The sequence below is a fragment of the Scyliorhinus canicula genome, chromosome 11, assembly GCF_902713615.1.
Source record: "Scyliorhinus canicula chromosome 11, sScyCan1.1, whole genome shotgun sequence".
NCBI classification, from domain to species: domain Eukaryota; kingdom Metazoa; phylum Chordata; class Chondrichthyes; order Carcharhiniformes; family Scyliorhinidae; genus Scyliorhinus; species Scyliorhinus canicula.
In genome coordinates, this window is record NC_052156.1 from 117,836,995 (window position 1) to 117,850,542 (window position 13,548).

Sequence of the window (13,548 nt, forward strand, 5' to 3'; positions counted from 1 at the left end):
GTGCCCACCGATCGCAGGCCCATGCCACCCTTGGCCCCGGCCGGGCCAATCGGTGCCATGGTTGTCCGGGACGGCACTTTGCGGCCGTTTTCACGAACGGTGAGAGCAGGTGTGATCGCGTTCGTGAAAACGGCCGTAAAGGCCTGGGAACTCGGCCCATCGGCCTGGGGAGAATCGCTGTTCGCCGTAAAAAACGGCGAGCAGCGATTCGTGTCGTGGGGCGGCCGTGGGGGGGGGGGGGGGGGGGGGGGAATAGCGGGAGGGCGTGAAGATTGTCGGGAAGGCCCTCCCGCTATTCTCCGACCCGTCGTGGGCAGCGGAGAATCGCGCCCTTCATCTATACCTTCTGACTCAAGAAGTCCAAATGCCATTAACTGAACCAAGATAATACCACCTTCTTCACATGTCAGGATGCAATGATCGCATGATTAAACTAGGTGAGGAAAGTAATTGTTTGCTGGAATAAAAACTTAAAACTTACTCCACAGAGGAATGATCAAACTGACCATTGTTAATGGATGGGCACCAGCAGCATGAAAATTCAAAACTTGGTTGTCAGGGAAACATCAGTTGGCAGCTTACATCATGTGTTTGTGAAGTGTAACGTCCTGCTGTTATCTTGCAGGCTGGTGAGCAGTGGCCATCCCCGGACAATCCATGTATGATGCTGGAATGCATAGAGCTCAATGGAGAAGCGATTGTGCATCCAAAGAATAAGTCCTGTACCAACATTGATACACCCAAGTGTCCTCTTGGCTATGAACTGAAGTGTGACAGAGTCAGTAATTGTTGTCCAGTGTGCCATTGTGGTGAGTGTTTCAAATAGCTGCTCACTACCCTCTCTCTGAAGTGTTGACTATTCTCAGCTTACATGGTGAACACATGATAGGGTAGTTGCTTCATTTCCAGTGAGAGCGCTTCTCTCCAAACTGTCATGTCCCATCCGCAATGATGCCTGCTGCTGGCAGATGTGGAAAATCCTGCCCATGTGTACCTCCTTTTATAAAATCAACATTTATTACAATGAACTGGTCCTCTGACTAACTCCTTCATTTTAGATGCCTTTTGGTTAACTGGCTGAACAATGATGGCTACTGATTAATAAAGTTAACTGTACTAAGTTACCAAGGGTAAATATCAATTACTGAGATCATTGATATCTCCAGTTGAAACTGCGTGGCTTCAGGTTAATGATCGGAAGCTCAATTTCCATTATCCTACAAGGTGATATAAAAAGGTAACATTTGTCTCCTTGGAGCTATCTTCCCATTCTGCCTCCTTTTCCAATTAACCCATTCACAAAAAACTTCTGGGAAATAAATGGCCTGGTAAGTGGCCATTCACTGGCCACTGATCTTGAAGTCATAAGTTTATGAAGACCATGTCTTCTGCTTGGGTGCCTTGAGAGCCATTGTCTACCAGTATTTATGTTTTGGATTTTGGGTGATGCTCTATCATTGGCTGCTGCTTTTCCCTGGGGGAAACAAAGAAAGTGATAGCCTGGGTGAACTGTACATTAGTTACTGATTTGACGCATCTGCATACTGCAGGTTGACCTGTGTTTTTGTTGGTCTCTGACTCAGTATGAAATAAATTGGAGTCATAAGTATTCAGTTTTTTGATCATATTCCCAGCTCGTGACAAGGCATCCCTATTGTCAAGGTTGTCTGTAGGTCAGACTCCAGCAGATACTGTGAAATGGAGGTCATTCTCAAAACATTTCCAATAGGTGGGACTGGATTTGAATGGGTAAAAGTGAACGTGATAGCTCATCCCAATACAAGTAAAGCTTCCTTGTTGAGTAAGATCAAGTGCTGGCTCAAGCCCCAGATGAGGTGCAATGCCTTTTCTTGTCAGCTTGGACCTTGTATGTCTCTCTTGTGGAGACCATGAATTGGATTCAATTTGAATTGGTTTTTGGAGCAAGCAATGAGATGAATTAAGGGTTTGTCCTGTCCGCTCTGTGCATTGGCTTTGTAATTTTAAGAATGGAGGAAAATATTTTTAAAAATCAAGTAAAGTTGCCTTGCATCCATCTTTTTGTCCAATCCTCATTCAGTGTCTGGTTTGTGAATTACAACGTGGCAATGAAAAAGATGCCACTGTAAGTGCTCATTTATTTTCAAGGTCAGAGGGTACATTCTCATTATTGCCCATTTTATACCAGTTGGCTGAATGAATATTGCGTTCTTAGCATGAAAATCGGCATGTACGTTCCATCAAACAATCTGGTCTTTAATGAACCTCTCAGCCACACTATTGCATCACCTTTCTCGTCAGTTAGAAACTCCGCCCTTGTGGGACCTGTGTTTATAATATCGGTATTGCGGAAGTTAAAAAAAAATTTCATAAAATGCATAAGGATAGAAATTCAGATTTCATTGTACCCTTTAGTAACATTAACCAACATATATTTTGCAGTTCCAGGAAATGTTTGCATACTGAATGGAACCAGCATTGGGGTAAGATAATGGATGGTTTTAATGCTTTATTACATTGCAAAGTATATGTTACACAACAATTGTTCTGTTCTTAATTGAGAATCCATGGTGCCCAGCCATAAACCATCGTGTAGAGCAATAGCTAGATGGAAAAGAATAGGTGAAGATGAGGTAAATAAGTATGTAGTGATTAGGTGGCACCGTGTCTGGGTTTTAGAAGCACGCATATCATGGGAGGTTGCTGAAGTAGTCCACATGTTGTGGACATGTAATCATTTGAAAGGGAAATTGTGTAAATTATTTAATAACAGCAAAGACGTTGAGAAGAACATTTTGTAGAGAGGAGAATAACCTTCTTCTCAGACGGCGATGGTGAGGATCCAGATCAGAATGATCTGAACAGTGAGGAAGAAAGGAAAACTATTATCTTACGAGGACTTCCCTCGTCTTTGACAGAGGATGATATTCAAACTTTTTTGCAGATGGAACAAGAGAGGAAACTGTAAAAGGAGCACTGACCAGGGTAGAATATATAAAATGGAGGATGAGAGAGAGAGAGCATAAAAGGAGGAGAGACATTAGAAACATGAAGCCCCTTGTACCCTTCCCAAGGGTGCAAATATTTTATATAAAAGTTATATTTATGATCATGAAATTGTTCGGAAACGCGAGGAGCAACAAAGAGATGGTCAAACTCATCATCTCAAAACCTCAGACATGGTATGAGACTTAAAAGTGCCTCAGCTGAGGGGGAGAGAATGTGGATACGAGATCAATAGAACAAAGGAGCTACAGTAGAAAGAACTGGTGAACCTTGGAGTGGCACGGTGGGGCAGTGGTTAGCACTGCTGCCCACGGCGCTGAGGACCCGGTTCGATCCCGGCCCTGGGTCAATGTCTGTGTGGAGTTTGCACATTCTCCCGATAGCTGAGTGAGCCTCACCCCCACAACCCAAAGGTGTGCAGGGTGGGTGTATTGGCCACGCTAAATTGCCCCTTAATTGGAAAAAAATAATTGGGTACTCTAAATTAAAAAAAAAAAGAAAAGAACTGGTGAACCAAGATCTTTTAGAATTGAGATGGAGCGGAGAAATATCAGAAGATACCGAAGAGCATTGATATCATTGGTGAAGGAAACCAACTAAACCTTGGACATACTGTTTGGATCCCGATGGAGACGAGGAACCAGACACAAGTAGAAACTCCATTACCACCGAGATGGAAGACACTCCGATGAGAGAATAAAGTTAGTTCTCAACCTAGAAATTAAATCAGGACCAGATCTGGGGAGATTGGTCATGGCACAAGATTAACTAACCCTGTGATGTCTGAAACTTGGGGGAGATGTGAGGGCAGTTGTTAGGAGTATTTATATAGTTGGGATAAAGACTTGGCGGGAGATGTAGAATAAAGGGTCAAAATCAAGAGGACCTGATACTGATGTCACTGTTAATGTCATTATAATGTACTGTCACATGGCTCAGTAACTGAGATCTGGTGGAAAGGAGATGTAAAGCACTGGGATGTACAAAACAATCTACAGTATTATTCTTTGGGTCATTAGCAAACCCTGGAGAAGTCCCAACCGATAGACAAAGCAATGACCTGAGTTCTGATAAAAGGACACAACTGTACCCACGTCTGGGAGCAAGTAGTTCAAGGAGAATCCTTGCACCCAATATGAAGTCCTTCTGCACCTGCCACCTCACTTCCTTAGGCATTAGCGACTTTAAAAGAACTCTGGAAACCACCGATTGCAGAAACAGCTAAAAATCAATTAGCAACTAATCTGAAAGCAGTTGATGGCCTCTTTGCCATGTCTGTTCACTGTGTGTGTTCTGGAAAACAGCATTAGATCCACTATATTGAGCTGCAAAATGATAAAGCTGGCATTGAATCAGTTTTACAGACTGATTGGTACCACACTCTGTCTACTCTGCACTCTTCCAACACACGCTAATGCCTACACAAAAATGGCATCTGGCACTGCTTGAACTAGAACTATGTTTTGCACCAAACATTGCACTCGTAGTGCCAAAAATAATTGGGCGCAGAGGAGACAGATTTTCCTTCGTCTGTCTTCTGAGTTCTTTGGTTACTCCTAGCTCCACCTTGTGGGAGCTACAGATAATGCAATAATTTCAATTTTACACATGACACTGCTGTACATTCTGGGGCATTCTGCAGGCTCTGCAGAATCTGGAATATTTCACAATAGGGAAAAATGTTTTCTTTCTATGACTGCTTTTATATTGGGACCTTGCTTCATTCCCAATTGCATCAATATTAGTGTAAAAATGCTTACCCGGCTCTAATGACATTATCTGCTAGATTAATGGAGGTACTTTTCCCAGTTAAAATAAAGAGCAGTAAACATCATTCCGAGTAATTTCTAGTTTCCCATTCCTAGCATTAGGAATCACGGATAGTTTGGAATGTTTACACAGTAGTATTTAATTGAATGGAGGAGCTCAGATGACAGCAAAAACCACAGTATTAATGCTTTATGTGCTAATTAAGCATGGTCAGAAGCTGATAGGGAACAGTGCCCTTGGAATCACCAGGAGAGTTCATTTGTATATTCAAATCACTCAGTCCACATTTGATCAATATTTCTGCTGACAAAGACTTTTAGCCATCACATTAATTATGCCAGAAGATGTTCATATTGAAGAATTAATGAATCTGATTTTATCACTGTAAGCTTAAAAATAATTTACAGTTTAATTTGCCACCTCGCAAATCTCCGCCACATTGCACTCTCGTTGGTCATTTTGTGTTTTATTGTAGGCTGCTATTTTTCCTTTAGCAGCCACATAGGCTACTTTAAGTAGCTCTCTAGAGTTTAGAAGAATGAGGGAAGATCAAATTGAGGTATACAAGATGATAAAAGGTACGGATAAAGTAGATGTGGAGCGGATGTTTCCTCTTGTGGGGCATTCTAGAATGAGAGGTCTTTGTCTCATGATAAGGGGTAGCAAATTTAAAACAGAGATGAGGAGAAATTACTTCTCCCAAAGGGTCGTGAAGCTGTGGAATTCATTACCCCAGAGTACAGCGGATGCTGGGACAGTGAGTAAATTCAAGGAGGAATCAACAGATTTTCAATTAGTAATGGGTTGAAGGTTATGGACAATGGCAGGTCGGTGGAGTTCAGGCCATGAGGAGATCAGCCATGACCCTATTGAACTGGATCAGGCTTGAGAGCCTAAATTGCCTACTCCTGCTCCTAGTTCTTATGTTCTAAGAAAGAACTATTTTGTTTAATTCCACCTTCCAGCTCTTGGCCTGTAGCCCTGTAGGTAGCAGCACCTCAAAGCACAAATCTGCTGTTCTTGATTAATTAGGGGATATTTTGATTAATAAGGGGATCAGGGGTTATGGGGAGAAGACAGGAGGAACTTATCAGCCATGATCGAATGGCGAAGCAGACTTGATGGGCTGAATGACCACGTTCTGCTCCGATATCTTATGATAACTACAAAGATTATAGAAATCTGCAGCTGAGTTAGGAAGTCATTATTAAATAAGATATGAACGTACATTCAGCAATCATGCAGATTAAGTTTGGAAGCAAAATCAGTGATGCACTTTAAACCACCAATGTGACTTGCACCTATGTCTCAATACTTCATAAGCAATTCACTCATATCGAAAGTGAATTCACCTTTCTTTTACCCCTTTTTTCTAGGTAGGAGATTCTTTGAAAATAGATGACTGCACTGACTGCCATTGCTTGGAAGAAGCAGACAAATTGACAAATACATATTCACTCCAGTGTCGGACAGTGCGTTGCAAAGGTTGCCCTGATGTAAGATACCTTTTCAGCTGTTAATTTTCGTTAACTGTGTCGCAATATAGCCCAACTTTGGCAACATAGTTTCATGGCCGGGGGAGACGGGGACGTAGACACCGACCATGAATATAAATTGACCTTTGAAGCTTTGAAAAATCCCTCCAAGAACAGGGTTCAGCCTATGTGCCGAGTATAAAAGTGAAATGCAGGCATGAATATGGGGTGGTCGCCATTTTGAAATTTCACTTGTTTCCAATGCAAGGAATGGGCGTGTTTTAAATTCTAACACACTTTCACAGCTCAGCTGTATTAGCTGCTTGTTCCCTTATGCCCCAACAGTAATGGTAAGTAAATATGCACTTGAGGGGGGGGGGGGGGGGGGGGGGGGGGGGGGGGGGGGGGGGAATGAAGCTGACTACTAATGCAAAGTATGGTGTTGCTGAAAAGTGGGTCAACTTATCACAGAACCCATACAGTGCAGAAGGAGGCCATTCGACCATTGAGTCTGCACCATCCATCCAGAAGAGCACCCTAGCCTAGGCCCACTCTCCTGCCCTATTCCTGTAGCCCCACCCAACCTTTGGATACTAAGGGGAAATTTATCATGGCCAATCCACCTAACCCACACATCTTTGGACTGTGGAGGAAACTGGAGCACCCAGAGGAAACTCTCACAGGCACGGGGAGAATGTGCAAACTCCACACATACAGTCAGTCAAGGTTGGGTTTGAACCCGGGTGCCTGGCTTTGTGAGGCAGCAGTGCTAACCAATAACCACCCATGCCGAGCGTATGCAAAACCACGATTTTTGGGATCGTAATTGTTGTCTTATATGCCGGGTTGATTTATACACCGCAATTTACGGCTGCTCAAAATGTTGAATCTGTTAAACGGTTACCAAATAACTTCTGTTATCAATTAGATTAGCCTAACTCCTCAATTCCACGGCACTTAACATCTGATCCCTTCAGTTTCTCACTTCTGTGAAAGTGTATTTGTTTTTAAAAGTGCAGCATATTCATTAATAAATTACTGGAAAGCATGTTGAAAACTGTCAAGGAGATAGCTGCCCATCATTGAATAAATCCTGATGTACGAAATACTACCCGGTGAGGGAGGTGCTGGGCTGGTGGAGTGAACCGTTTTCTTCAAGCATTATTCTCATTTGTTGGGCTTTTTATCGACCTTTTAACTTCTCTGCTCATCTAGTTCGTTATCAATAAATACAAAAAATGTTCATAGATTCCACTTTTGATATTGTTTTGAGGTGTTTCTCGCAGGCAGGCGATCTCCCAAAAGGAAATTCAAAGCTACTTATCAGTTTAATATTGAACTTACACCAAATGACCTCTAAAATCAGATGCCCTTTAAACAGATCTTGCTGCACAGTGAGATAAATGGGAGACAAACCAAAGTGTCAAAAGAACATTTAAACAGGACACATGTTGAAAGAGTGACGACAAGCAGGTTTGAATAAATTTTAGTAGGTTGTATCTCAATGAAACACATTTTAAAATACCTGTTCCAAATCCTCACCTTGGTTACATGGCAACAGTCCAGACAAATCTTTCTGACAGTTTGACTCCAAATCATCCTTGCACCCTTGCAATCCCATCCATATATAGTGACTTTGCTGTATCAGTAACTGAGCAGGTTGGTACAATGAAAGGATTGTGGGGGTACTTTTTGTGGAAGAAGAAAGTGGTAAATGTCACTGGATCAGTAACCAGTAATCCAGAGGCCCAGCCTAATGCTCTGAGGACACGGGTTCAAATCCCGCCACGGCAGCTGGTGGGAATTTAAATTCAATTAACAAATCTGGAACTGAAAGCTGATCTCAGTAACGGTAATCGTAACAGTTATTATCAATTGTTGTAAAATAATCATCTAGTTTACTCATGTCCTTTGGGGGAGGACCTGCATACGACCCACAGCAGTGGTGGTTGATTCTTAACTGCCCTTAGTTAAGACCATCAGGGCTAGGCAGCAAATGCTAGCTAGCCTTGCCAACGACACCCAAATCCCATGAAAGAAAAAAGAAAAAAATATATTCATAAGTTAATACTCCATACACAGTGCTTTTGTATGATTGGAGCAAACTTGGCAGTTCAGGCTAGTCTGCTCGATTCACAGCCCAAATGATTGTGTTCTCCTTTTAAGCAGTGGAGTGTTAAAGGATTATCATTACATATGTTTTATAATTAGCTGCTTTTATTTGATTCACACCAGCAAAATCACATTTGCAGTAAGTACAGATTTGAGAGCTATGCAGCCATTTAGCATGTCCGAATGAAAGTCAAGCATTTTACTTGTAATCTTTGAACGGAGATGAAGATAGAGATGTCATGCTTTAAAATGTCTAACGTCCTCTTCTAGTTGTACATCAGCAATACATTATTCACAAAGATTTGTCCTTTCATTTTACTCTTTATGTAGCTCCAACTAAATATGAGGAATATGCTGAAATATAATTAATAAGAGCAGTGGTCACTGCTTGCAGTTAATAATATTGGTACACATGATGTGCAATATGGCTTGGATCTTCAGTAGCGACGTTTCAAGACACAATTCTTGAACAGTGTTCAGGCTCTGCATTTTGTTCCTTGCAGGGATATATGGTGAAGAAAGAAAATGGTTCTTGCTGTGGGTTATGTCTGGCTACAAGATGCATCATCAGTATTGCGAATGGGTCACTGATTACGTTGAAGGTTAGTATCAGTAAATTTGATTCAGAAACGTAGTGCAGCAAACTCCTCCCTATAAGTCTAGGATACTATCTCCAGATCAGTGGTAGCATCCCCAGTAGTGAATAAGGAGGTTGTGGGTTCAAGCCCTACTCTGGAAATTTGAGCTTAAGACCATAAGAAATAGGAACAGGAATAGGTCATTCGGCCCCACAAGCCTGCTCCACCATTTAATAGGATCGTGGCTGACCCAACATTCCTCACATCCACTTTCCCGCCCTATCCCCGTATCCCTTGATCCCCTTACTGATCAAGAATCTATCTCTCTCAGCCTTAATTATGCACAAGGATCCCGCGTCCACAGTTCTCTGTGTCAAGGATTTGCAAAGACTCTCAACCCTCTGTGAAAAGAAATTCCTCCACATCTCAGTCTTAAATTGCCCCCCCCCCCCCCCCCCCCCCCCCCCCCCCTCCACCACTTTATTCTGAGACGATGCCCTCTGGTCCTAGACTCTCCCATGAGGGGAAACATCCTCTCAGTCTTTACTTTGTCAAGTCCCTTAAGAATCCCATATGTTTCAATGAGATCATCACTCGAAATTCCAAGTCCGAAACTGTTTAACCTTTGCTCATAAGACAATTCCTCCATACCAGGAATCGTCCTATGAACCTTCTTTGAACCGCCTCCAGTGAAATAATGGGATGGATTCTCCACCACCCACTGCAGGTAGCAGGTTTCCTGGTCCGTCAGAGAATTGAGTGTTGGCCTAAAAATGGGATCTTCCAATGCTTCAGTCCCCTGCCAGTTGCAGCAGTGAGCTACACATCCCGCACCAGTGGGAAGATGCAGATGGATCATTGGAACCCATTTGAATCCGATTAACCGGCTAGAATCCCAATTTTCCAGGCCTCCGTGATACTCGAGCGCTCTCAGCCAGGATTCACGCAGGCGTGAATTCGTGCAGGTAATTTTCAAACATGACCCTGATGTGGTGGACCCCATGGTGGTTCTAGGGGATCACAGTGACAGAGCTGTCCCCCATTGGAAGGCCCCCTTGCCCCCAACAACACTATTCCTGCCCCCTAGCCACCCCCATCAAATTACCCGAGACCCCCTACAGATCCCTTCAGCACCCCCAACAGTGACCCCCATCGTTTCCACAACAGAGACCACCCCAATCAAAAGCCCGCCCCTGCAGACCCCCAACTAGACCCCTGCCTGAAAGCTGATAGCAGTCCAGGCAGTAGGGTGAAAAATCATTGCATTTTCACTTAATCTTTCCTAACATCTGAAGACTTGTGCTCCTGAACACTGGCATCTACCTGGCAATGTGAAAAGTTGCCCAGGTGTGTCGTGTACACAATAAACAGGACAAATCCAACCCAGCCAATTACCGTCCTATCAGTCAACTCTCCATCATCAGCAATGTGATGGAAGGAGTCATGAACAGTGCTATCAAGCAGCACTTACTCAGCAATAGCCTGGTCACGGACGCTCAGTTTGGGTTCTGCCAGGGTCCCTCAGCTCTTGACCTCATTACAGCCTTGGTTCAAACTTGCACAAAAGAACTGAATGCCAGAAGTGAGATGAGGCTGACTACCCTTGACGTCAAGGAAGCATTTCACCGAGTATGGCATCAAGGAGCCCTAGCTAAACTGGAGTCAATGGGAATTGGGGGAAAACTCTCCACTGATGGGAGATATACTTGGCACAAACAAAGATGGTTGTGGTGGTTGGAGGTCAAAATCTCAGCTCCAGGACATCACTGCAGGAGTTACTGGGGGTAGTGTCTTAGGTCCAACCACCTGCAGCTGCTTCATCAATGGCCTCCCTTCCATCATCAGGTCAGAAGTGTGGATGTTTACGAATGACTGCACAATGTTCAGCACCATTTACAACTCCTGAGATAATGAAGCAGTCCATTTCTAAATGCAGCAAGACCTGGACAATATCCAGGCTTAGGCTGACAAGTGGGAGGTTACATTCCCGCTACACAAGTGCCAGGAAATGACCAATCTCCTACAAGAGAGGATCTAACCACCACCCCTTGGCAATCAATGGCATTACCATCGCTGAGTCCCCCACAATCAATAATAATAATCTTTATTGTCACAAGTAGGCTTACATTAACACTGCAATGAAGTCACTGTGAAAAGCCTCGAGTCGCCACACTCCGGCGCCTGTTTGGGAGAACAGAGAATGTCTACTTCAGCTAACAGCACGTCTTTTGGGACTCATGGGAGGAAACTGGAGCACCCAGAGGAAACCCACGCAGACACAGGGTGCAGACTCCGCACAGACAGTGACCCAAGCTGGGAATCGAACCTGGGATCCTGGCGCTGTGAAGCAACTTTGCTAACCACTATGCTATCCTGGGGGTTACCATTCATCAGAAACTGAGCTGGACAAGCCCTATTGATACTGTGGCTACCATGACGGGTCAAAGGCTAGGAACCGTACGGTAACTCACATCCTGACCCCAAACGCCTGTCCACCATCTACAAGTCACAAGTCAGGAGTGTAATGGAATACTCACCACTTGCCTGGATAAGTGCAGCTCCAACAACACTCAAGAAGCTCAGAACAATCCAGAACAAATCGGCCTGCTTGATTTCTCCTCCTTCCACTAACATTCATACACTCCACCACCGATAAACAATGGCAGCCGTGTGTACCATCTACAAGATGCACTGCAGTAATCACCAAGTTTCCTTAGACAGCACCTATCTAGAAGGATAAGAGCAGCAGATACCTGGGAACTCCACCACCTGGAAGTTCCTCTTAAAGTCATTCACCACCCTGTCACGGAAATATATCACCGTTCCTTCACTGTCACTGGGGCTACATCCTGGAACTCCCTCCCTAACAGCTCAGTGGTGTACCTACCTCTAAGGACTGCAGTGGTTCAAGACGACAATTCACCACCACCTTCAGAAGGGCAGCTCGGGATGGGCAATAAATGCTGGCCTAATCAGCGACGCCCGCATCCCATAAATGAATAAAACATTTTTAAAAAACATTTGCTGCCTCGGGCAAAGGCTACAACTGTTACAAAGGTCAGAGCATTCCCCCAAAGCCTAGTACACCCCAAAGGGTTTGAAACCCCTTGACAGGCTTTGAAATTCAAATCTTCCATTCAATTTCACAGCAATACATTGCATTAGCCAGTGATTGGCAGTTTTATTACTCCAGAGACAGCTGCTTGCTGTATTGTTTATAGGTCTTTCCCTTTATGCTTGAATGCTTCTCCATTACCCAGCTTCCATGCTAACCACAAGATTTATAAACACCCTTGCTCTGATTGGCAGCCCCATGACAGCCCCTCACCACATCAAAAAGTGCTTCCAGCTGTGAAAAACTGGAAGTGAAAGCACTTGGCTGCCTTTGATGTGGTGAGGGACTGTCAATCATAGCATTTTGGCTGTGTCTCACTCAAGAGCTAAGATGACTCAATAACCAGTTAAAAGTCAATAGTAATCAATCCAATAGAGGTCTTAATCAGGCTTCAGGTGATTGACTCACAGTTAACTGTCAATCAGCTCAGTCAGCTACCTTATTCAGCTTTGAACTAGACTAATAAACTTACAAAAATTAAAGAGAAAGACAAAACAGTTCAATTCCTTCTGTGCTCCAAATTCCCAATACCTACACTCACTCAGGATGTGCTTTCTCCCACTGCTCATACCTAAGTTTACTATTTAAGCAATGATGCTGTCTTTCAAATTAGATGTTGAGACATGGTTTAACTTGGTCGACTCTCTCTTGTGTATGTAAGAAGAAAATCCCATGACACAATATGAAGAAGACTGAAATGTTCACCCGATATCCTGTATACCTTCTCTCCCAACTTCGCTAAAAACAAATTTGATAGTTATTTACCTCATTGACATTTAGGGGCTTTGTTGAGCATAAATTGTCTTCGAACCATAGAAGAATCATAAAATTCCTACAGTGCAGAAACTGGCCCTTCAGCCCATTGAGTCTGCATCGACCCTCTGAAAGGGCCACTTCCCTATCCTACCCCGGTAACCCCATAACCCCACCTAACCTGCCTCTACTTTCCTTATGAGTTGTGGTGTAAAGATGGAATTAATATACTTGTCATTTTTACTGCTGAAGGCATGTTATGCTTAATTAACATAAAGCATCAGAAACAAACATTTTAATGCCAGTATTGTAGACTGTATTTGGTAAAGTGCTGAGTTGATAACACTTTGGAACACCTTGAAAGGCCCAATAAAATTATTGGCCGCAATTCTCCGGCCGTTGGGATTCACTTTTCCCAGCAGAACCCCCCACCTGCCTGTGGGTTTCCTGGCAGGATCGGATGCCTTCAATGGGAAATCCCATTGACAAGCAGAGGGAGTAGAGAATCCCGCCTCCAGTGAAGTGCACGCCGCCGAAAAACACGTGGCTGGGGGTCCAGACATTCCGCCCATAAGATCCATCTCTCTAACTTTCTTCCCTCCTTTCTTTGTGCCATAGTAACTTGTTTAAGATAGGAGCACAGGATTATGGACATACAAACATCCAAATTAGGACAATGGGAGATCTCTTATTTTTAACCCGTGTCCCCTAATTCTTGTCTCTCCCACAAGGGGAAACAGCCTTTCAGCATCCACCATGT

The 13,548-nt window shown here is 43.7% G+C and overlaps 1 protein-coding gene and 1 long non-coding RNA gene across 3 annotated transcripts in view; one reads left to right on the forward strand and one right to left on the reverse strand.

The window, feature by feature from the left end:
• vwf (von Willebrand factor) overlaps window positions 1-13,548 on the forward strand; it is a 137,624-nt gene that overhangs the window by 114,666 nt on the left and 9,410 nt on the right. For both annotated transcript variants that reach the window (XM_038811190.1, XM_038811191.1), the window contains exons 45-48: window positions 626-809; window positions 2,422-2,462; window positions 6,132-6,251; window positions 8,846-8,944. In XM_038811190.1, coding sequence (XP_038667118.1) covers window positions 626-809; window positions 2,422-2,462; window positions 6,132-6,251; window positions 8,846-8,944 — 444 coding nt within the window. The remainder of the gene's footprint in view (window positions 1-625; window positions 810-2,421; window positions 2,463-6,131; window positions 6,252-8,845; window positions 8,945-13,548) is intronic.
• The window catches only part of LOC119973324, a 64,511-nt gene that overhangs the window by 45,647 nt on the left and 5,316 nt on the right, over window positions 1-13,548 (reverse strand). The gene's annotated exons all lie outside the window — the stretch shown is intronic.